This window comes from Pecten maximus, chromosome 2 (genome assembly GCF_902652985.1).
Source record: "Pecten maximus chromosome 2, xPecMax1.1, whole genome shotgun sequence".
Taxonomy (NCBI): Eukaryota; Metazoa; Mollusca; class Bivalvia; order Pectinida; family Pectinidae; genus Pecten; species Pecten maximus.
The window spans coordinates 21,442,063-21,467,805 of NC_047016.1; the positions used below are offsets into that span (position 1 = coordinate 21,442,063).

A 25,743-nucleotide genomic window follows, 5' to 3' on the forward strand; every position below is an offset into this window, starting at 1 on the left:
TCAACCACATACATTCATTCCATGACATGACTCTCATCCAATGAGAGTCATATAATACTGCATGCTACCCTAGGTACATAAGAAATATGTATATTACTAAATGGTAAAAGTGATGTCAGTCCATGTTCGAAGAGGCGGTCGTAAGTAGAGAAAATAATAAAAAAGTTAATTCCATAAAAACTTTAGATATATATAGATTTTTGAGTATTAATACGTTATCTTGCCGGCCAACTATCTGAGACATCGTCACGATATAGCAAAATCAGCATAATGGTTGACGCATACGGACTGACGCAAAGACAAGAGAGAAAAAAATAAATCAATATTAAAATATACAAATGTATAGATATGGTAATTTCAGATTACCATGGAATGCATATTCATTACGTCTCTGATGTTTCAACCTTCACGAAGAACACTTGAGGACGAGCAGTTATCAGATATGATATGTGACAAAACAAGGCTTGAACGCCCACACAAGCTACTGTGCTGGAGGGGACACTAGACTGCTATATATAGGCACAATCCACTAGAGGGCAGCACGACTTGCTATGATTCCAAGAAAATGAAGGCTTCTAATTTAAGTCATTTTTCTTCAACATATACTTACTAGTATCAACTTGACAAATTAGCTTTGTCTCAACACCCACTGTTTGTCTCACAACTGCATTTTGTCTCACCACTCCCTACTTGTCTCACCACTCTCTACTTGTCTCACCACTCCCTACTTGTCTCACCACCCCCTACTTGTCTCACCACTCCCTACTTGTCTCACCACTCCCTACTTGTCTTATCACTCCCTATTTGTCTCACCACTCCCTACTTGTCTCACCACTCCGTACTTGTCTCACCACCCCCTACTTGTCTCACCACTCCCTACTTGTCTCACCACTTCCTACTTGTCTTACCACCCCCTACTTGTCTCACCACCCCCTACTTGTCTCACCACTCACTACTTGTCTTATCACTCCCTACTTGTCTCACCACCCCCTACTTGTCTCACCACTCCCTACTTGTCTCACCACTCTCTACTTGTCTCATCACTCCCTACTTGTCTCACCACTCCCTACTTGTCTCACCACCCCCTACTTGTCTCACCACTTTCTACTTGTCTCACCACTCCCTACTTGTCACACCACTCCCTACTTGTCTCACCACTCCCTACTTGTCTCACCACTCCCTACTTGTCTCATCACTCCCTACTTGTCTCACCACTCCCTACTTGTCTCACCACCCCCTACTTGTCTCATCACTCTCTACTTGTCACACCACTCCCTACTTGTCTCACCACTCCCTACTTGTCTCACCACTCCCTATTTGTCTCACCACTCCGTACTTGTCACACCACTCCCTACTTGTCTCACCACTCCCTACTTGTCTCACCACTCCCTACTTGTCTCACCACTCCCTACTTGTCTCACCACTCCCTACTTGTCACACCACTCCCTACTTGTCTCACCACTCCCTACTTGTCTCACCACTCCCTACTTGTCTCACCACTCCCTACTTGTCTCACCACTCCCTACTTGTCTCACCACTCCCTACTTGTCTCACCACTCCCTACTTGTCTCACCACTCCCTACTTGTCTCACCACTCCCTACTTGTCTCATCACTCCCTACTTGTCTCACCACTCCCTACTTGTCTCACCACCCCCTACTTGTCTCATCACTCTCTACTTGTCTCACCACTCCCTACTTGTCTCACCACTCTCTACTTGTCTCACCACCCCCTACTTGTCTCACCACTCCCTACTTGTCCCTACTTACAATATGCAACGTCAATTGTCGTATTGTGACGTCACCTTTTTGCGCCATTCTCGGAATTTCTTTCATAGAAGAATGAAAAGAATTTTTCGACCAATCACATTTCAGTAATTACCATGAAAACAAAGAAAAATTAATTTATCTATATACAGTATAACATCAATATATACAGTATAACATCAATATATACAGTATTACATCGATATATATAAAACTACATCGATATATACAGTATAACATCGATATATACAGTACTACATCGATATACACAGTATAACATCGATATATACAGTGTTACATCGATATATACAGTACAACATCGATATATACAGTACTACACCGAAATATACAGTATAACATCGATATATACAGTGTTACATCGATATATACAGTACAACATCGATATATATAGTATAACATCGATATATACAGTACTTCATCGATATATACAGTATAACATCGATATATACAGTATAACATCGATATATACAGTACTACAACGATATATACAGTACCACATAGATATATACAGTATAACATCGATATATACAGTATAACATCCATATATACAGTAAAACATCGATATATACAGTATAACATCGATATATACAGTATTACATCGATATATACAGAACTACATCGATATATACAGTATAACATCGATTTATACAGTAACACATCGATATATACAGTATAACATCGATATATACAGTATTTCACCGATATATACAGTATTTCATCGATATATACAGTACTACATCGATATATACAGTACTACATCGATATATACAGTATAACATCGATATATACAGTATAACATCGATATATACAGTACTACTTCGATATATACACATCTATATATACAGTACTACATCGATATATACAGAACTACATCGATATATACAGTGTTACATCGATATATACAGTATAACATCGATATATACAGTACAACATCGATATATACAGTATTACATCGATATATACAGTACCACAGAACTACATCGATATATTTAGTACTTCATTTATGTATACAGTATTAAATGGAGCTCAATATTTGAACTATTTAATAGAACTCCGTGTTGGCATTATTAAGTGGAGCTCAATATTGACATTATTAAAAGGAGTTTAATGTGAACTCAATATAATCTGCAGATTAAAAAAATATTGACGCCTTTCGAGAACATTTCAGTTTGGAAAATACAAAACAAAGCACAGTGTAGATGTTATAGATAAGTCAATACACGTACACATATGTGTACACGCATATTGATTCAGACATGCCCGCGAATAAACATAACATTACGTATTGAAAACAGATGTGGGGAAGAGTTATAAATATTAATCACAGTCAGTGGTAATACCTATGTGTTGGTTTAGCTGTGTGTAGGCGACAATAAGAACTAATGCTGAACTCTGGCAGGCAATATGTACCGCCTTGCACGTACATAACAGCTGCAGAAGCTGCAATCAGTGCACGTGCACTTGTCCCATCTCATAAAACACGCGTGCTCTTATCATGTCACAACTCATAAAAATACAAATAACACTACAATGTCTGTTTATACACAGACCCATACGGCGACTGTGTTGGGGGTCTGATTTAAAATGAACGCGTAATGTCATATCGTATGATGTTAGGATAATTCTCATGAAATATTCAAATTTCATTATCATGGGATATTTCAAATTTCTGATTTATTACCTCGCCGACTCTCTTATTCCTCTTAAAATGCGCGATTTATTATTTTGATAAAAAAATTAATAAGAAAAAAAAAATCCATTGGGAACTTGAAGCGTGAACTTTTTTCTTCTTCTTCTTTTTTAAACAATACGAACATCATCTCTAAGTTTGCGAGGTAAAGCAGGCGATAGACGTCCCCGACTAATTCGGATGAGAAAGCGAAATATACCTTTATACATGTACTTACTTTCTAAAAAGTAAACATTATTCAACAATATCGATATGTTTTATTCAAAGGTTTACTTGGAATACATTCATTCCAAGCTATTATTAATACACAGTCACGATATCTTTAGAATGAAATGAGATTGCATGACGTGTCCTTGTGTAAATCCAGACGGAATATATTTTCACATGTTAATTATCAAACAAGATCACGTAGGTCAGTCGTACGTGTATATATATGTACACACATACACACCCTTGTTGGATAGTTAGATAGTGAGTATTACATCATGTTGGCGTTAAAGGGACAATTTAGTCATTCCCTCCCTTACAGTAGCATTACAGCATACTGGGATGTAGGCATTCCCTCCCTTACAGTAGCATTACAGCATACTGGCCTGTAGGCATTCCCTCCCTTACAGTAGCATTACAGCATGCTGGCCTGTAGGCATTCCCTCCCTTACAGTAGCATTACAGCATAATGGCCTGTAGGCATTCCCTCCCTTACAGTAGCATTACAGCATACTGGCCTGTAGGCATTTCCTCCCTTACAGTAGCATTACAGCATAATGGGCTGTAGGCATTCCCTCCCTTACAGTAGCTTTACAGCATACTGAACTGTAGGCATTCCCTCCCTTACAGTAGCATTACAGCATAATGGGCTGTAGGCATTCCCTCCCTTACAGTAGCATTACAGCATACTGGCCTGTAGGAATTCCCTCCCTTACAGTAGCTTTACAGCATACTGAACTGTAGGCATTCCCTCCCTTACAGTAGCATTACAGCATAATGGGCTGTAGGCATTCCCTCCCTTACAGTAGCTTTACAGCATACTGAACTGTAGGCATTCCCTCCCTTACAGTAGCATTACAGCATAATGGGCTGTAGGCATTCCCTCCCTTACAGTAGCATTACAGCATACTGACCTGTAGGAATTCCCTCCCTTACAGTAGCTTTACAGCATACTGAACTGTAGGCATACCCTCCCTTACAGTAGCGTAACAACATACTGACCTGTAGGCATTCCCTCCCTTACAGTACCTTTAGGCATTCCCTCCTTAACAGATGCGTCATAGCATACTGACCTGAATGATTCCCTCCCTTACAGTAGCATTACAGCATACTCGGCTGTAGACATTCCCTCCCTTACAACAGCATTACAGCATACTGGCCTGTAGGCATTCCCTCCCTTACACTGGCGTTATATCATGGTTACCTGTAGACAATCCCTCCCTTACACTAGCGTTATATCATGGTTACCTGTAGACATTCCCTCCCTTACACTGGCGTTATATCATGGTTACCTGTAGACATTCCCTCCCTTACACTGGCGTTATATCATGGTTACCTGTAGACATTCCCGCCCTTACACTGGCGTTATGTCATGGTTACCTGTAGACATTCCCGCCCTTACACTAGCGTTATATCATGGTTACCTGTAGACATTCCCTCCCTTACACTAGCGTTATATCATGGTTACCTGTAGACATTCCCTCCCTTACACTAGCGTTATATCATGGTTACCTGTAGACATTCCCTCCCTTACACTGGCGTTATATCATGGTTACCTGTAGACATTCCCGCCCTTACACTGGCGTTATATCATGGTTGCCTTTAGACATCCCCTCCCTTACACTAGCGTTATATCATGGTTACCTGTAGACATTCCCTCCTTTACACTGGCGTTATATCATGGTTACCTGTAGACATTCCCTCCTTTACACTGGCGTTATATCATGGTTACCTGTAGACATTCCCTCCTTTACCCTGGCGTTATATCATGGTTACCTGTAGACATTCCCTCCCTTACACTAGCGTTATATCATGGTTACCTGTAGACATTCCCTCCCTTACACTAGCGTTATGTCATGGTTACCTGTAGACATTCCCTCCCTTACACTAGCGTTATGTCATGGTTACCTGTAGACATTCCCTCCCTTACACTGGCGTTATGTCATGGTTACCTGTAGACATTCCCTCCCTAACAGTAGTTACCACATGTCTACCTGTAACCTTTCCCTTCTATACAGTAGCTACGGCATGTCTACCTGTCTACCTGTAGAGTGTAGACATCCCCTCCCTTGTAAAACATTAAGACGGGGCCCCACATCCAACAAAGCCAAAGGTTCGATTTGTCAAGTCAAGTTCCTGTAGGTTTAGCCTCCTAATCATCGCTCAATAGTTTAGGTATCAAACGACAGCTGACAGGGATGCCTTTGGCAGTGAGAAGGTTAGTTATGCTAACAAACTGGCACAATATTTATAGGCAAGTCTCACAGGTCAGTATATCCATAATAAAACATAAATATGACAGCTTAATCTGTAATAACCTCGCATAAACTGGATATGGCTTTTGTTAGCGGCATGTATACTTACGTCGTTAACACAGGGAGAAGTACACAAGATAGCCAACAAGATTTTTTGATATTGCAAAGTCAACTGTTTGGCATTGTCAATTCGCAATTTCCAAGTTAGTCTCTCTTTGCGATCTCTTCAAAAAACATGGACCAGGACGAAGTAACATATTAGCTTGATACGTTTCAGACCTACGTAACACATCTCAGTTTTATTTGAAATCTCAGGTTTATTGGAAATGTAGTAACAGGCATCTTACATACAGAGAACTAAACAATGTCGATAACTGTCTTATAAACCCAGTTCACACAAAACGATACTAATTAGTGAGTGAATATGAAAGCTTCCTTAGTACCGCGTATGTGTCAATAAACTCAAGTTTATGTTAGGATACAACGTTCGGACGGGACTCGTCTCCGTGGGTTCCCCGTCCACAAAGTGACGAGGGCAATTTGCCATACATTTTGCGTTTTGTTCGGGGCCAGTCACTCTTAGTAAGGCCCATTTTCGCCGAATATTCTTATTTTTTCAGTTTGACAGCGAAAAGAATTTTACAACTTCAATCCATGGATATTTGACTAATTTATTTTGATTTCTCGTTGCCGCATTGCAGCCCGCCACACAGCAGAAATGTGTCGACATCATGACAACAATGCGACAACAGCTTCAATTCTAGCCTGACGTGTTGGCACGCTACCTCCACCGACAAAAGGGGACTACATTTCAAGGGCGACATCCTCCGCGGAAAGCGCAAGTCAGGACTCGGTAAATTTATATTGCCTGCCATCTTTGATACAGATCATGAGATGGCGACTGTCGGACATTGTCAATTGTCTCCATGTTTGTAAGAGATATCGACTGTCGGACATTGTTAATTGTCTCCATGTTTGTAAGAGATATCGACTGTCTGACATTGTCAATTGTCCCCATGTTTGTAAGAGATATCGACTGTCGGACATTGTCAATTGTCTCCATGTTTGTAAGAGATATCGAGTGTCTGACATTGTCAATTATCTCCATGTTTGTAAGAGATATCGACTGTCTGACATTGTCAATTGTCTCCATGTTTGTAAGAGATATCGACTGTCTGACATTGTTAATTGTCTCCATGTTTGTAAGAGATATCGACTGTCTGACAATGTCAATTATCTCCATGTTTGTAAGAGATATCGACTGTCGGACATTGTCAATTGTCTCCATGTTTGTAAGAGATATCGACTGTCTGACATTGTTAATTGTCTCCATGTTTGTAAGAGATATCGACTGTCTGACATTGTCAATTATCTCCATGTTTGTAAGAGATATCGACTGTCGGACATTGTCAATTGTCTCCATGTTTGTAAGAGATATCGACTGTCTGACATTGTCAATTGTCTCCATGTTTGTAAGAGATATCGTCTGTCGGACATTGTCAATTGTCTCCATGTTTGTAAGAGATATCGACTGTCTGACAATGTCAATTATCTCCATGTTTTTAGAAACGTCGACTGTCTGACAATGTCAATTGTCTATATGTTTGTTAGATATGACGACTTATTTTATTCAAGGATTGTACCTCATTTTGACTTCGTATACGGTAGTATGACCGAAGTTGGCAACGAACATTTCCTATGGTTAGCGCGTTAGCACTCCATAGGATATGTTCGTTGCCAACTGCGGTCATACTACCGTATACGCAGTAAAAATGAGGTGCACCCCTTATATTTACATCAAACAAATCGTTTAAATACAGTACGAAGAAAATAAAAAACAGGGTGTGTTGCGACGTTGGTAACTACGACAGCCGTGGTTGCTAAGATAATATAGTTCCAGTGAATCTACGTAAAGACACCAGTATTGTTAACAAAATAAAAAGAAACAACTCAACATTTGTTTAACACTTTTACGTTTTTAATTAATTGATATTTCACAATCCATAATTTCCGTCTCAAATTAACTATGGTTGTTAAGCACAGCATGTATTGGTAAAGATTTAGTAGTGACGTGGTCAACTGTTCTCTAGAAACTGTACGCTTCAGCCATTTGTTGTTAGCTTACCTCATGGAGAGGTTAAATATGCACCCATTTCCGCAATATTCAGTTTAGTTTTTGACAAAATACTCACTTGACGTTAGGTTTTCGTGTAGAGATCATCGGGTAATAGGAGACAACGCTAAAATTGCGTTGATCAGTCCTTTCAAAATGGCGCCGTCTAGTTGACGTTCCGGTAACGTCAAAAATAGACGACGTCATAATTATGTTTCCTATTACTGCGCTGAGCCTTTTTTCACTGCGTATATGCTAATTTATTCGCAGTCAGTATTTACTAAGCAGAAGTAGGGAAAGATGTAAATATATTTGTAATTCTGTATTAGGTAATAAGGATATTGTTTTTATTTCTGTTTTTCTTTTGTCAACTGGCAGTCAAATATATCAGCAAAACAGACAACACCACTCTGTATGTGTTCAATATCTACAATCGATATAACGTATAGACTAATAGACATAACAGCTGACAATACTCAAGGATAAATGTAGTGAGAAGTCAACAGGGCGATAAAATGGCTGTATTTAGGAGTATAAATAGTTATGTTTCAGATGCTCGCCATCGATGTCACTCCATAACCTGTTTTTATACTTCATAACAAGTTAATGGTCAACATTCGTAACCTGTCTACGGAATATAATAGTAAAGGTTTGACGGGCAACTGATATACGACGCATGTATTATGTTTTATTATGACATCAATGAATCATGTACGGTGTAGGGCAGTCACCTTCTCACTACAAACACATGTTACAGGTACATATGGCAAGTTATTTATTCATGGAACAATACTGATCCAATAATTGACCAAATTAACAAGATATCGTATATACTTTTCTTTATGTTAGTATGGCTTATGCTATATCAAAATAAAATCCCATTTTTATAACATATTTATAAACGAATTATGTAAGATATTTCATTTTATTTTCTATACATTGTATAAGATATCTCAAAGTATTATCTTATAAAGAAAATTAAATGAAATATCTGCTGTAATTCGCTTCTATATGTCACATGTAAAAATTACCACATACACAAGATGTTTTCCATTACATGTTCTTTATTGTCCACATCACAATTTTCTGGCATTTGTCCTAAGTAAGGTAAAGATGGGTGTTCACCGTTACATTTTCTTGTTGTGAATATATTTTAACAACAATTATATATATTTTGATCCGGAATAGATTACTGGCGAAGCTTGAAACTTTATCTACCTGTTGATTGTCAGCTGTCTGATCTTGTGCTGACCAGTAACAAAGGCCTTGTATTTAAACTGACCGCTCAAACCCGATTGGTCAAAATAGATCGGAAGTTTCCGGAAATTAATGTTTTACATTTTCCTTAATTTTAGTACATATAAATGATGATCTGAATTATATTAGAAATGTTAATAAAACTAACTTGTAAAAATAACACTAATATAGCGTATACAAAATATTCGAGATCACGTGATTATCATGTGATCCACGACTACTATATTAATAACTAAGCATACAAAGTATGTACAATTCACCTTGTTACATATATAAAATTTATTATTATTATATAAGCAGCATACATATGTATTTCAAATAACAGCACTGTCTATAGTGATCTCGTATGTAATGTTCCACGTGATTTTAAATGTCATATAATATTTCCTTACAGGAAAACCTAGATAATGTTCTGGTCGTGACCACCTACTATATGTTCTTATTACGTAAAGAATTAATTATTGAATACTAATATGTATTGTGTATGTAAACAATTTACATTGCTTTTTTTTCATTATCTAACCACGATAAAACAAAACAGTTTTGTAAAATTGCATTTGATTATTGTTAAGATATGAGTTGGTTTGATAACAGGTCAACAGCACTACATTAACACACATCTATAATATGGAAATCGTTCCTTATGCTACATCTGGATTGGGAACAACTTTTTAACAACTTATAAAAACCCTACCACAAATATATATTACAAAGATTGTGATAGCGACACAGTATACTATTATTGATTATAATAATAGAAAGAAAGACAGATCTAGATAGAGATACTTAAAAAATAATGATCGATTAAAACAGGAGCAGCTTATTGAATATGTTTATGCACGATATACGCTACTTTACGCTATTATCAAACGCCGTTATTAATTAATTTATTCATTCATTTATTTACTTATTTTGCATTTGTACATTTTTATGACCAGTAGTATATACGCTGTCGTCGATGTAACATTTAAATTATCATAATTTTATAGAGTATATTATGTTTCTTCAAATCATTACCATAATGTTAAGACATTATTTAACACATGCGTATGCAACACATATATCATATAAAATGTTAACATTATGTCACTAGTGTAATATATCCTGGTGCGAATAGTTGTGATGTCATAATATGAAGGACTCTTTCATTCTACCCGAGAGGACAGCAAATGAGATGAAACTCCAAGCTTGCCGATAGATTTATTAGATTTTGTGACCCCTATGGTAGAACATATTACCCACATTAGAAATACATTTTTGTTCTCACATCTGGCTTTTCTATCGCAGTTTCCCCCTATCAGACTTTCCGTCATTTTGAAAAAGTTCAACTAGCAACGTTTTATTTTTTAAGAAAGCCGTGTCTAGAAATGCAATGCGTCTGACACATGTTACAAGACCTAGTGAACCACTTCAAGTGATACATGTGTACGTCTTTGATTGATACGGGAGCTCATATAAATCGATGATTTTGGGATATCATGGCAATATGATGTGCACTTTATACAATAATAGTTTTACTCTGAAAACTTTAAGATCTGAATAGTTCAAAGAATCACCGAATTGAAGAAAGTGAACGAAACAGGTCAAAAAGTCACCTAACATTCCACACAGTACAGAACAGCTGTGATATTAAACTCTCAGTCATCCTACAAATAGGTCGGAGTTTCTTTTGGGATGCCAGATACCAGATACCAATTACATTTGGTACAGGTGCGACTCCAGGAAAGTAGCATTGTGTGTCGTTACGTAATGTGTTTACCCACAGGCTGTCAATATCTCTCCGATGGGGATCGTTCTAACATATTTTCTTCTGAACTTGTCCAGCATTATTAATTAAACGGTATATCATTAACACCATGAGCATGCGCACTGCGCTCTCACCTACTGTCGTATATGGGGTCGAGAAAATTTAGTACTGCTGTACTCAAGGTTCATCATTATATTGGAGTAGAGGCGATATAGAGCTGGTTTTGTTCAACAGACAATTACTGAGTGAGTGATGACAAAGTACATACAATAAATAACGAGAGTATTCGCAAAGGTGCCCAATCAGGTACTCATTGTGTCTCGGAAACAATTGACATATGACCTGTAGCTGAACATATATCTATTAAGCTAGTACTGGCCTGAGATAAAAATGCTTTGAATGAAAGAAGGAACAATCTAACAAAGTAAACATTGGCAAAATTGGTTCGCTCATATGATATACTTCATTCATTCAGAATGGATAGACTTTTCGGTACATTATTTTTGTTTCAAGAACTAAACTACCCAACGACAACTTGAAATTTCACATTTTACGAATATATTTTTCTCCCTAAATATCTATTTTAAATACACTTCACCCGCCCAGGAGAGCAACTCTTGCTACGTATTTATTCTAAAGACTCAGAGACTGCCAACAACATCCAGGCATTTATATGTTTGTGTCGTATACTATGAAGTAAGCAAGATGGTGTTGTTGATGCACACTGTCTGTACAGTCTTACACGAGTATCAATATCATTTGAGGTCAGGTGAACTATTCTGATAATTCTATATGAAAAGGAAACCAACGTATGACTATATTTTGATGTTGGTATGTTGAATTAAAATGTTGGTACATATGTAGATACATCTGCGTTTATCATTATGCTAATTAACCACAAACGGCATGATCTGAATACATTTGTATAGTTGCAACCCTTGATCATAGAATGAAATGATGAACGAAACTGAACGGCATCGACCAAACTATATGACAACAAGCATTTACTTTCTAAAACTCAGTCGAAGTCTACGCACGCAATTTCCGGTGCATGTACTTGAAATGTCTCCGTGAATTACCAGGAATACACGAAAAGTTTTATTGACTCAAACCCTCATATATTACATTCCGTGGGTCTTTGTGCTGTCATGTAGTGGTGTATTTTGTCTTTGAACAGTGTCGTAGATATATATTTCGTCATGGTGTTAAAATTGAAACTTGCTGCCTATCAACGCAGCCACAGCGAGTGTTGAAGACGAATTCTCATAAGGGTTGTTTTAAACTTCCCTGGTGGTAACATGATGATCTACGATTGACTGGTGACATATATATCAACAAGGTGTAACACTTGAAAAGACAGAAGCGGGGTGGGTGTGAGAGTGTGTGTGTGTGTGGGGGGGGGGGGGGGGGGGGGGGGGGGGGGGGGGGGGGGGGGGCTTAATATTGAGTTTTAAATCTTTGGTAATTTAAGTACAACCCGACTAAAATATAAAATGCACTCAAACTTCAGTAACGTACATTGCTTTAGAATCCTTAAATATCAATGCGTATCATCATTTTGTCGTGTGTGACAATGATTAATGATGAGAAATGGACCAAAAGCGGTCATGATAGCCGAAGATGCATTGACTGTGGAACGGAAGCAGGCTATATTTTAGAGCGATTTTGCAACGGGCAATCTGATTGATCGACAGCTCTTTTTAAACAATGCAAACAGTAATTGTCGACCAATCAGACTGTCTGTTTTAAAACATCTCTAAGATAGAAAGCCTACTTCCGGTTCATAGTCGATGCAGATATAGTAAGAGTAAGGACTTTTTTCCTGCAGATATTAACGAGATGCAGACGCACGTGCTTTAATCAACATGCTGTACATCCAAATATCGAACTCCCTTATATCTGGCCATTTTTATTTCATCCTTTTAAAGCCTTCATAACGACAACATAGTCATCGATGATCGGGCATGCGTACAAACTTATACATAATACATTCAAACAACATGGAAAATGTTAACAGGGAGATATTAATCATCCAGCATCATGTGATTTGGTACTGTGGTACATTTTGTCTTTTTGTTTTGATGCTACATATCATTTCTTATATATTATTATGTGTTGATTATGTGGTATATACGAAAGTGTGTATATATTGTCACTAATGTGATGACGAAAATGTATATTTTACTTGATATCTAAATCCCTCATGGATTAAATACTCACATACAGATCGTGAATAGTGTCATCTTACTTATAAATTAGCTGAGAAATATGTAGTGGTGGGTAATCAATGTGTCATATAACATATAGCAAGGCGGACGACATCGGATAGGCCGCCATGTTGGGTAGTGGTGGTGATGTTACCGGTTTACCCATCATCATCTTGTCATAAAAACGTCGTATACGCCGGGAGGAGTGACAGTCAAATGGCACAAATTACCGCGCCTACCTGGCTTTATTTCAACATCTCGCTTGTCGCCTACAGCTCGAATTTATATGATAATAAAAGTTACATCTAATTTATATGAAAAAAAGACAACTGCACAGTTAGAAAGAACTGTGAGAACGCTTGAAACAAGTACGAGAAAACAAATTCGTCCAATCAAGCAACATCAGACAAGCTAACGGGTATTACCGCTGGTGTGATTTGGGATTTATTCATTCGGCATTATAATTATATACACATGTTTTTTGTGCGAGTGACCCTTTCGCTGGTAATATCAACAAACGACAACAAAAGAAGTGACAAGAAGCAATACCCCCCCCCCCCCCCCCCCCCCCCCCCCCCGATAACATTCCTTCATGTCTCATATACTGTACCAGTAATTTGTGTATCCCTGAAATAACCCAACATATCCAAATCTAGTTATATCTTATCATACATGCCGTATCAACATACCTTGAGATAATTATATAACATGTTGACATGGGGTGCCTGTATCTGGGATGTCCCGATAGTTTGTCTCGGGCCTGTACCTACAGATATCTGGAATGTCCCAATATTCTGTCCCAGGCCTGCATCTACAAATATCTGGTGGGTGTCGTTGTGCAATGAATAATTGTTTTTTTTTATTAGAAATCAATCGAAATAAAGAGACAGGAATACTGGCATACCCCCCTCTCCAAAGACGACACTTTATCGTTGTTTTTAGACAGCAGGTAAACATACCAATTGTTTTGGAGAGCGAGCCGCTGGTGAAACACAGCATACATATTCAGTCACCAGAGTGAAATGTTATCCGATACTCTTTTTTATAGATTAAAACCATTTTCTACAAGCGACATAAAATCAAAAACAAAATTATAAGACCCGGCCGTTTTCTAAATTAGTAAGTCCCTTACTGGTGCTTTCTAATTGCAAATACTGAAAAACACTAGTTTGTTGGACATTCTTTAAATCGTTTTGATTTGCATCTCTTGTTTCTCCATTCAATCCCCACAATGGGCATTGCGGTCCGCTACGTATAATCTTGTGAAATGTACCCTTGGAGAGATTGGTCTGAAATTCTGTGACGCCATTTTATTACCATTTTGTGATGCTATACGCAAAAATACGACACTTGTCATCACTGAATAACACGATATTCACATGGTAAATTCCCATAGCTTTTGTCTTATGTTACCATTCCAAATTAACGATGAACTGAAATCTATAGAAAATGTGACCGTCCTCACTAGACTTTAGTCTTGTTTTTACGTCAGTAGAACTGATTAGGTAACTCGACTTTCCAACTTTCCGGTGTATCATACTACGTACAATGGGCCAGAAGAAGGTTTGCATAATTATTATATTGTGTAATCAAAACTGAGCAATATATACATTGCATTGTATTAAAAAAAAAACACACACACAAAAACCACAAAAAAAAACCACACAAAAAAACAGTAAAAGTATCACAACATAATTATAACACAATAGTAGACTAAATATGTTTTTCGAGTTGTTGGAAGCGATTTCCTTGAATAATATTCTGTTTATTGCGATGAAAATCGACAGCACATGGTCTTTAGCCAATACCGGAAATGCCTTCAGCATTCCAACTTTACGTACAGATAGATATAACTGCCAAGATATGTAACAGGTGACGTGCACCAGACGCAGATACGCATGCCCCGCGGCCATGATCTTGTCACATGGTCACGTGATTGTAGAGTAAAAATATACATCTGAATTCTTATGAAGCGCGCCAAGTCTCTGCTTACACTAAGATAAGTAAACCAGAGGTGTACCTGGCGAACCCCCTGGCCCAATATATATATATATAAACCTAGTATGTCACAGGTACGACTCGTGTGTAAACCAGGGGCACGCTCTGTTTTTTACCGTACGTTTGTTTCAGCTACATCAGTTTCGAATTGTATTAATGATGTTATGCGTTTGTATGGTGCAATGTAGGAGTTTTAAGCGAAATTCTTTTGTGAAATATTCTTTATTCTGTGAAAACAGTTATTATAATATAAAATATGTGTTTTATAGGGATATGAAAGCAACCTAACTTATGAAAGTCATCTATCCGCTATCTGAGGGATGCAGAGTCGAATGATCTTCAGAACAGAGTACATAACACAATATACTGAGAAAATGCCGCAAGTTTCATCGGCATACACACCAATTAATTTAAATGATGTCCTTGTTTTCCTATATATACCTAGACAGTTTATTAACCCGTTTAGATACGTACCTAACGGGCAAACGACCACTTACAGCATAATAATCCACAACTATCCTGCTTTATTATACGTATAAAGAAAACAGATTTTAAACTAAAACTATAAAAGTCATCTGTCAAGAACTACATGATCTATTATCAAGCATTCAATTTTAACTATAAAATAAGGCTCTAGATACAGACTGCATGTCTTTGTTAACATCCTTCTCCGTTCACCGGTAGAGTGTTTTCTCCGTTTGTAGATATCAGTAGAGCCAGATTTGTTTAAATACCATTTTTGTGGTATATTTTAAGCACTTTGTTAAGTGAAATATAATGTTTGTGGACATATAGGTGATTTCATTCAGCGATCTGTTAAACATACATACGAGAATGACTGGCGCTCATCTTCTATTAGGGGTAGTTGTGGACTGACTGTGTTGAAAGGCCACCTGTTCTTTATAAAATAATTTGTGTTGATCATCGAGTGGCCTCTTTGGACAGGTTTGACAGTAAGACACCATTGCAATATCTGAAAATATTTCCGGTTATTTTTGTTGCACTTTTTGTGACAGTCCCCCGACCAGAACGGTTATTTTTATTATGCCATCGTAATATGGCAAAACCGCAGAGTGGAGAATTAACATGCCTCTTAACTTCGGCTAAACCGCAACGACCCGCGGTTAAGTGGGTCAAACTTGAAAGTTGATGAAGCAGAGAATCAAAACACAAACATGACAGTAGAAAATCAATGGTATAAATCAAAGAAAACTCTCTTTAAATAAAATAATAATAATAACGACATAAATGCCTTACCTGTTATGGGTGGAATCCATAGGCCGTACAGGCTACTTTCCGTTTCGATAGGTTTAAAGTTAGCTACCATAGCACCGATATTTACTATAGAGGCAGCGAGCGCTGTGTTGTCATACACCGTACTGGTTCACATACATAAAACCCACAAATGTAACCGAGATGTAAGCGGCCTTGTGATTGGCTAGAGCCTCAGAATGGGTCATGCAGTACACGCACCTTAGTTCTTGGGTCACTATATTCTTCCGACTGCAGTCGATTTTACCTCGACTTTAAAACAATCTTATATTTGTTATTACTACTTGCCTGTCAGCGTGTCAGGGCCATAACTGGAATTCGGAACATGAAATAAGCGTATTTATAAACTGAGATTAAATTATACTCTATAAATCATTCAGCTATGAAATGAAAACATATGTCTGCAATGAAGGGAATCGAATTTTACTCGACTAAATGTTCACGGCCGTGAGTGGGAAAAAAAAGCTTAGAGAGTTTACATTGAGCCCAGCACTCGCACTGACTCACCGCTTCCTATCAACCATCTGTAATACATGAAGCTCGCTACAGTTAGATGTATTTTGGCATCGAGATAAAAAAAAAAAACACAAAAAACAGTATTTGCCTAGAAGGAATGTTGGCAGTTTGTATAATTAGTCCTTGTACGACGGGTACATCAGCCCAGCGCCAGGCTATATGGGCGTAGTACATATATATATAAAGACAGACACAATACTGGGGATGTAGTAGACACTGAAGTCGCGTCTATTGGTAGGGCCATGTCGGATGTCGTTCTAACGACGGTGTGAAGTCGTCAATGAGGTGGGAGGGTTAATTACAGCTGATCAGTGTTGATCACGCGACTTTATCCAGCTCGAGGTAAGGGAGGGTTGTGGTTCGAACTCCGGTGGAGCTACTCTTAACGAGCGATACTGGAGAATCTATCGTCAGGTTTTAATATCAAAGAGAATTTTTGCGTTGAAAGCCATAGGAACCAGAGTGAATATCGAATATGTTTAGAACGTTATCTAGGGATTCTAAATCGAACTCAAACAAATGGATTAACCGGTATCTAAAAGTCTTATCGACTTATCCAACAGTTGAGTCGGCTGTATTCTTCTTTATAAAACGACGTAACACTCAACAATGCATTAACGTCCCATGGACGAAATTCATGATTCAAAGTAATATTAAAATTACTTTTGAGGGCTTTTACCCAACACGGTACCAGGAAAATACATTACCCCTTGGTGTATCAGATGCGGGGATCTCAACCTAAGGCGGGATTCTAAGTGGAAAGTCTGGTATTTTGGCTACTTTAGAATCTTACTTTAGGGTTGGTCAAAAGATACTGTGGGATATTTGTTTTATTGATTGTTACTGTGTTGACCCAGATACTAATTTACGATAACAAGACTGATTAAAAAGAAGTGTTTAATTCTCGTCTTAATTAATCACTTTAGTGTGAAGCAGGGTATGGTATCAAATTAAACTAGGCTGATTGTATGGGCGTTCGAGTTGGATGTAGGAGGGCGAGGGCGTGTTGAGATGTGTGCATGCTGTCTGTGGATGAAGGAGGGCGAGGGCGTGTTGAGTTGTGTGCATGCTGTCTGTGGATGTAGGAGGGCGAGGGCGTGTTGAGTTGTGTGCATGTTGTCTGTTGATGTAGGAGGGCGAGGGCGTGTTGAGTTGTGTGCATGTTGTCTGTTGATGTAGGAGGGCGAGGGCGTGTTGAGATGTGTTTGCTGTCTGTAGATGTAGGAGGGCGAGGGCGTGTTGAGATGTGTGCATGCTGTCTGTAGATGTAGGAGGGCGAGGGCGTGTTGAGATGTGTGCATGCTGTCTGTAGATGTAGGAGGGCGAGGGCGTGTTGAGATGTGTGCATGCTGTCTGTGGATGTAGGGGGGTGAGGGCGTGTTGAGATGTGTGCATGCTGTCTGTTGATGTAGGAGGGCGAGGGCGTGTTGAGATGTGTTTGCTGTCTGTAGATGTAGGAGGGCGAGGGCGTGTTGAGATGTGTGCATGCTGTCTGTAGATGTAGGAGGGCGAGGGCGTGTTGAGATGTGTGTTTGCTCTCTGTTGATGTAGGAGGGCGAGGGCGTGTTGAGATGTGTTTGCTGTCTGTAGATGTAGGAGGGCGAGGGCGTGTTGAGATGTGTGCATGTTGTCTGTTGATGTAGGAGGGTGAGGGCGTGTTAAGATGTGTGCATGCTGTCTGTTGATGTAGGAGGCCGAGGCCGTGTTGAGATGTGTGCATGCTGTCTGTGGATGAAGGAGGGCGAGGGCGTGTTGAGATGTGTGCATGCTGTCTGTTGATGTAGGAGGCCGAGGCCGTGTTGAGATGTGTGCATGCTGTCTGTGGATGAAGGAGGGCGAGGGCGTGTTGAGTTGTGTGCATGCTGTCTGTGCATGTAGGAGGGTGAAGGCGTGTTAAGATGTGTGCATGCTGTCTGTTGATGTAGGAGGGCGAGGCCGTGTTGAGATGTGTGCATGCTGTCTGTGCATGTAGGCAGGTGAGGGCGTGTTAAGTTGTGTGTGTGCTGTCTGTGGATGTTATGCTTTAGTTGTGATGTATCCATGTGGATGCGGGGTTTCTTTACTTTCTTTAGGTATGGGTGTGTGATGTCTGTGGGGCGGGGGAGGTGTGTGTTATATGTGGTGCGGGAAGGTGTGTGGAGTTATCTGTGGTGCGGGAAGGTGTGGAGTTTTCTGTGGTGCGGGAAGGTGTGTGTAGTTATCTGTGGTGCGGGAAGGTGTGTGGAGTTATCTGTGGTGCGGGAAGGTGTGGAGTTATCTGTGGTACGGGAAGGTGTGTGTAGTTATCTGTGGTGCGGGAAGGTGTGTGGAGTTATCTGTGGTGCGGGAAGGTGTGGAGTTATCTGTGGTGTGGGAAGGTGTGTGGAGTTATCTGTGGTGTGGGAAGGTGTGTGGAGTTATCTGTGGTGCGGGAAGGTGTGTGTAGTTATCTGTGGTGCGGGAAGGTGTGTGGAGTTATCTGTGGTGCGGGAAGGTGTGTGGAGTTATGTGGTGCGGGAAGGTGTGTGTTATATGTGGTGCGGGAAGGTGTGTGGAGTTATCTGTGGTGCGGGAAGGTGTGTGGAGTTATCTGTGGTGCGGGGAGGTGTGTGGAGTTATCTGTGGTGCGGGAAGGTGTGTGTAGTTATCTGTGGTGCGGGAAGGTGTGTGGAGTTATCTGTGGTGCGGGAAGGTGTGTGGAGTTATGGAGTATGATTTTAAGGGTTATTCATGTGTTGCTCGGTATTTAGGTGTGTTATGTTATTAGATCTTCTTTAGTCCACTGCGACAATGCGGCTCGTTATAACTAACCACTTTATTTAAGTCCAACGGAATCCCGGTACCACGACTGATGATACTAATCACTTAACACGCTATTTGACTAACTTTGTGTACATAAACGTGTTCTGGGGAAGACGATACTTTATGAATATATTCTGTCACTTCTGTCTGATGTCGGGGCGGATCGGTGATGTATGTGGTGACAATAATATCATTGATGTACATGTACATGTCATCGACATTATTATTATCATCCTGCAAGACGACTCGTTTATCACCCATTAACAACTCAAACGTCTAGACGACAAAGATGTTCATAACATAAGACCCAAACAAAAACGTTTGACACCGACGTGAGAATATGTGGTCTATGTGTTCACGTAATGTATAAACTATGGTCTGTGTACATTATTCCGAACCCACTGGGGTGTGTAGTTATAGTAAACTATGGCGGTTGTATACATTAAACCACGCTATATGGCGTGTTGTCCACAGTACACCAAACTAAGTTGTGTTATTTTCATTATACCAAACTAAGTTGTGTTGTTTACAATATACCAAGCTATTGTTTGTTATTTACATTATACCAAGCTATTGTTTGTTGTTTACATTATACCAAGCTATTGTGTGTTGTTTACATTATACCAAGCTATTGTTTGTTGTTTACATTATACCAAGCTATTGGTTGTTATTTACATTATACCAAGCTATTGTGTGTTATTTACATTATACCAAGCTATTGTTTGTTGTTTACATTATACCAAGCTATTGTGTGTTATTTACATTATACCAAGCTATTGTGTGTTATTTACATTATACCAAGCTATTGTGTGTTGTTTACATTATACCAAGCTATTGTTTGTTGTTTACATTATACCAAGCTATTGTGTGTTGTTTACATTATACCAAGCTATTGTTTGTTGTTTACATTATACCAAGCTATTGGTTGTTATTTACATTATACCAAGCTATTGTGTGTTATTTACATTATACCAAGCTATTGTTTGTTGTTTACATTATACCAAGCTATTGTGTGTTATTTACATTATACCAAGCTATTGTGTGTTATTTACATTATACCAAGCTATTGTGTGTTGTTTACATTATACCAAGCTATTGTTTGTTGTTTACATTATACCAAGCTATTGTGTGTTGTTTACATTATACCAAGCTATTGTTTGTTGTTTACATTATACCAAGCTATTGGTTGTTATTTACATTATACCAAGCTATTGTGTGTTATTTACATTATACCAAGCTATTGTGTGTTATTTACATTATACCAAGCTATTGTGTGTTGTTTACATTATACCAAGCTATTGTTTGTTATTTACAATATACCAAGCTATTGGTCGTTATTTACATTATACCAAGCTATTGGTCGTTATTTACATTATACCAAGCTATTGTGTGTTGTTTACATTATACCAAGCTATTGTGTGTTATTTACATTATACCAAGCTATTGTTTGTTGTTTACATTATACCAAGCTATTGTGTGTTGTTTACATTATACCAAGCTATTGTTTGTTGTTTACATTATACCAGGGTATTGTTTACATTATACCAAGCTATTGTGTGTTGTTTACATTATACCAAGCTATTGTTTGTTGTTTACATTATACCAAGCTATTGTGTGTTATTTACATTATACCAAGCTATTGGTTGTTATTTACATTATACCAAGCTATTGTGTGTTGTTTACATTATACCAGGGTATTGTTTACAATATACCAAGCTATTGTTTGTTGTTTACATTATACCAAGCTATTGTGTGCTATTTACATTATACCAAGCTATTGGTCGTTATTTACATTATACCAAGCTATTGGTTGTTATTTACATTATACCAAGCTATTGTGTGTTGTTTACATTATACCAAGCTATTGTGTGTTGTTTACATTATACCAAGCTATTGTGTGTTATTTACAGTATACCAAGCTATTGTGTGTTATTTACATTATACCAAGCTATTGTGTGTTATTTACAATATACCAAGCTATTGTGTGTTATTTACATTATACCAAGCTATTGTGTGTTGTTTACATTATACCAAGCTATTGTTTGTTGTTTACATTATACCAAGCTATTGTGTGTTGTTTACATTATACCAAGCTATTGTTTGTTGTTTACATTATACCAAGCTATTGGTTGTTATTTACATTATACCAAGCTATTGTGTGTTATTTACATTATACCAAGCTATTGTGTGTTATTTACATTATACCAAGCTATTGTGTGTTGTTTACATTATACCAAGCTATTGGTTGTTATTTACATTATACCAAGCTATTGTGTGTTATTTACATTATACCAAGCTATTTTGTGTTATTTACATTATACCAAGCTATTGGTCGTTATTTACATTATACCAAGCTATTGTGTGTTGTTTACATTATACCAAGCTATTGTTTGTTGTTTACATTATACCAAGCTATTGTGTGTTATTTACATTATACCAAGCTATTGGTTGTTATTTACATTATACCAAGCTATTGTGTGTTGTTTACATTATACCAGGGTATTGTTTACAATATACCAAGCTATTGTTTGTTGTTTACATTATACCAAGCTATTGTGTGCTATTTACATTATACCAAGCTATTGGTCGTTATTTACATTATACCAAGCTATTGGTTGTTATTTACATTATACCAAGCTATTGTGTGTTGTTTACATTATACCAAGCTATTGTGTGTTGTTTACATTATACCAAGCTATTGTGTGTTATTTACAGTATACCAAGCTATTGTGTGTTATTTACATTATACCAAGCTATTGTGTGTTATTTACAATATACCAAGCTATTGTGTGTTATTTACATTATACCAAGCTATTGTGTGTTATTTACAGTATACCAGGGTATTGTTTACATTATACCAAGCTATTGTGTGTTATTTACAGTATACCAGGGTATTGTTTACATTATACCAAGCTATTGTGTGTTATTTACAGTATACCAAGCTATTGTGTGTTATTTACATTATACCAAGCTATTGTGTGTTGTTTACATTATACCAAGCTATTGTGTGTTATTTACATTATACCAAGCTATTGTGTGTTGTTTACATTATACCAAGCTATTGTTTGTTATTTACATTATACCAAGCTATTGTGTGTTATTTACATTATACCAAGCTATTGGTTGTTGTTTACATTATACCAAGCTATTGTGTGTTGTTTACATTATACCAAGCTATTGTGTGTTATTTACATTATACCAAGCTATTGTTTGTTGTTTACATTATACCAAGCTATTGTGTGTTATTTACATTATACCAAGCTATTGGTTGTTATTTACATTATACCAAGCTATTGTTTGTTGTTTACATTATACCAAGCTATTGTGTGTTGTTTACATTATACCAAGCTATTGTGTGTTGTTTACAGTATACCAAGCTATTGTGTGTTGTTTACATTATACCAAGCTATTGTGTGTTGTTTACATTATACCAAGCTATTGTGTGTTGTTTACATTATACCAAGCTATTGTGTGTTGTTTACATTATACCAAGCTATTGTGTGTTGTTTACAGTATACCAGGGTATTGTTTACATTATACCAAGCTATTGTTTGTTGTTTACAATATACCAAGCTATTGTGTGTTGTTTACATTATACCAAGCTATTGTGTACTATTTACATTATACCAAGCTATTGGTTGTTATTTACATTATACCAAGCTATTGTGTGTTGTTTACATTATACCAAGCTATTGTGTGTTGTTTACAGTATACCAAGCTATTGTGTGTTGTTTACAGTATACCAGGGTATTGTTTACAATATACCAAGCTATTGTGTGTTGTTTACAGTCAGATTATGTTTGTGACGTTATCGGTCCGACCGTGACCTTCACACACTTCCATTAGGGGTACGGATAAATATAGCATAACTAAACAATGAATATTTTAGTAAATTGGATCATAGTACTGTAACACGCATTGCTATTTCTGACAAACTCAATCAACTCTGTAGGACCTCCTGTTAGTTTGTCAGCTACACGTGTGACAGGATCATTGTACTCTCCAATGTATCCTCCATTACTCTTGTGTTTACATTCTTCTCTAGTTCATTAAGTTATACCACATTTTCCTTAACACAAGTTCGTGGAATTCTGGCTACAAGAAATGATTCCTTGTTGTCAGAATCAGATCTGTAACACCACAATTGAGACATTTGACCAAAGGGTACTATAGACGTGGTACGCGGATTACATTCCTGAAACATCACACAAATTAAAGCAACGCTACTCAAGAATCAGTCTCATAGATCCCAGACCACAAGTATGATAAACACGAATTGTTGCAAAATATGTTTATGGCATTGTTTTGTTAGTAGGAGATTAGATTCTATCAATTTATACCGGGATATTTTTTATACAGCGACAAACATCAAAATACTTTTTCATCATTACATTCAAAACACGCTTCACACGTGACATACGTTTATTATGACGTCAGATAACACTAGAAGTCCACCAATTTTGACGTACCAACACCTTCCTGGTTTTATACGTTTAAAATGAAATAGACAGAAATTTCCCGGGGGAAATAGTGCGATGACATATACGTTGTTTATATTATCAACCTGACTGCTTGATGCCCTTGTAGATAGCAATTACGGACGTTGCCGATATTTGTCATTTTTATGTGAAAAACTTGACAGTGAACAGCCTGCGTGGTCCAAGTGTCACCTTCCCTAAAGTCGTTTTCGGGGTTATCTTAATATCAAACAGATTTTATTTTCACACGATAGAAAACAATAGACGATATTCAGCGCTGAATGAAAGACGACATGTGCTGAAGAAACCGGAAGTTTTCTAATGATGCACTATTACAGGCGAGAGATACTTCAGCGCCATTCCGGCATTACTTTGCAATTATCCGTAATGCCTTTTCCACAGGGAGAAAACAAGTACCTTTGATACCGGAAAACCTTAATATAATACATGAGTGTGTATTATGATTTGACGACTGACTCTTTAAAGCAAGCGTCCATTGTTGTAATTTCACGTGCAGACATTCCGGCGGTAAAGGCTGAGAAGCTCGAGCAGCTTTAAAACAAAGGATTATCATAATTGCACGGTCGGAGATAGGCTTAGATATGACAACAATATTATTGGGATTTCAGGTAAAACTACACACATTCCAAAACTGATATACATTTTGTATACATGTGAATTATAGAAAAGGAGTTGAAATCACTAACGCGAAAGGGATGACTAAGCTCGCAGGCCGTAGAGTAGCTTGTAACGGCTAACTAGCACTATGGCGGACAGACCTGAAGTAACGACAGTGACATAACAGCTATGTAACCTGTCATATAGTTTACTTAGCCTTATTCATCATCGCGTAAACGCTTGGTCGAGACAGGCGGGGCATCCCCTTGGTAAGCAAGCGAGATACACACGTCTGGCACCACTCATCAAATCATACACTCAATCATGTCCTCTTTCGCTTTAAAGTCCAACTTATCCAATGTTTTCATTGGACAGATGGTAAGTGTCATATTGTAAGATATAGACTCTCACATTAATAGACACAACTATGCACATTGACTATACTTTCTCTGGATAGATATTTATAATAAAATACAAGATGCCTATAGGGCTTGCGTTGGATGTTTCAAAACACTGATTTCAGTCATAGTCACTGTACAACATGTTCGGGGATCTCGGGAGCTGCCTCCCAACACCACATAAACAGCAAATTTCCTTAAATGATCTATAACAAAATTAACAAAAATACTTCAATCCAAATATTTCCAATATATGTATTGAAGGAGCTTGGTTTCACCTCTAAAACAGCCTTCTATGAATCCATCCAAAATGCTTTGGGCGCTGAACGGATTTGAACCGATCGAGAGTATGACGGACCATTAAACAACTTCCGGGTTCATCCGCTGGCTAGGGAGAAATATGTATACTTCAATAACGAT

At 37.9% G+C, this 25,743-nt stretch overlaps 2 protein-coding genes across 5 annotated transcripts in view; both read right to left on the reverse strand.

Moving 5' to 3' along the window:
- Positions 1–16,620, reverse strand: part of LOC117321502 (retinoic acid receptor RXR-like) — a 50,283-nt gene extending 33,663 nt beyond the window's left edge. For all 4 annotated transcript variants that reach the window (XM_033875924.1, XM_033875922.1, XM_033875920.1 and 1 more), the window contains exon 1: positions 16,518–16,620. In XM_033875924.1, the coding sequence (XP_033731815.1) occupies positions 16,518–16,587 (70 nt within the window). In that variant the 5' untranslated portion in view covers positions 16,588–16,620. The remainder of the gene's footprint in view (positions 1–16,517) is intronic.
- Positions 16,621–18,003: 1,383 nt separating this feature from the next.
- Positions 18,004–18,909, reverse strand: LOC117341995 (mucin-2-like). The gene has a single exon (XM_033903936.1). It carries the CDS (start codon positions 18,907–18,909, stop codon positions 18,004–18,006), a length of 906 nt encoding a protein of 301 aa, XP_033759827.1.
- Positions 18,910–25,743: the final 6,834 nt, after the last annotated feature.

Bases quoted from the DNA above. Each gene is read 5' to 3' on its own strand.
- LOC117341995 (XM_033903936.1), bottom strand. From the start codon at position 18,909: ATGCACACAACTCAACACGCCCTCGCCCTCCTTCATCCACAGACAGCA.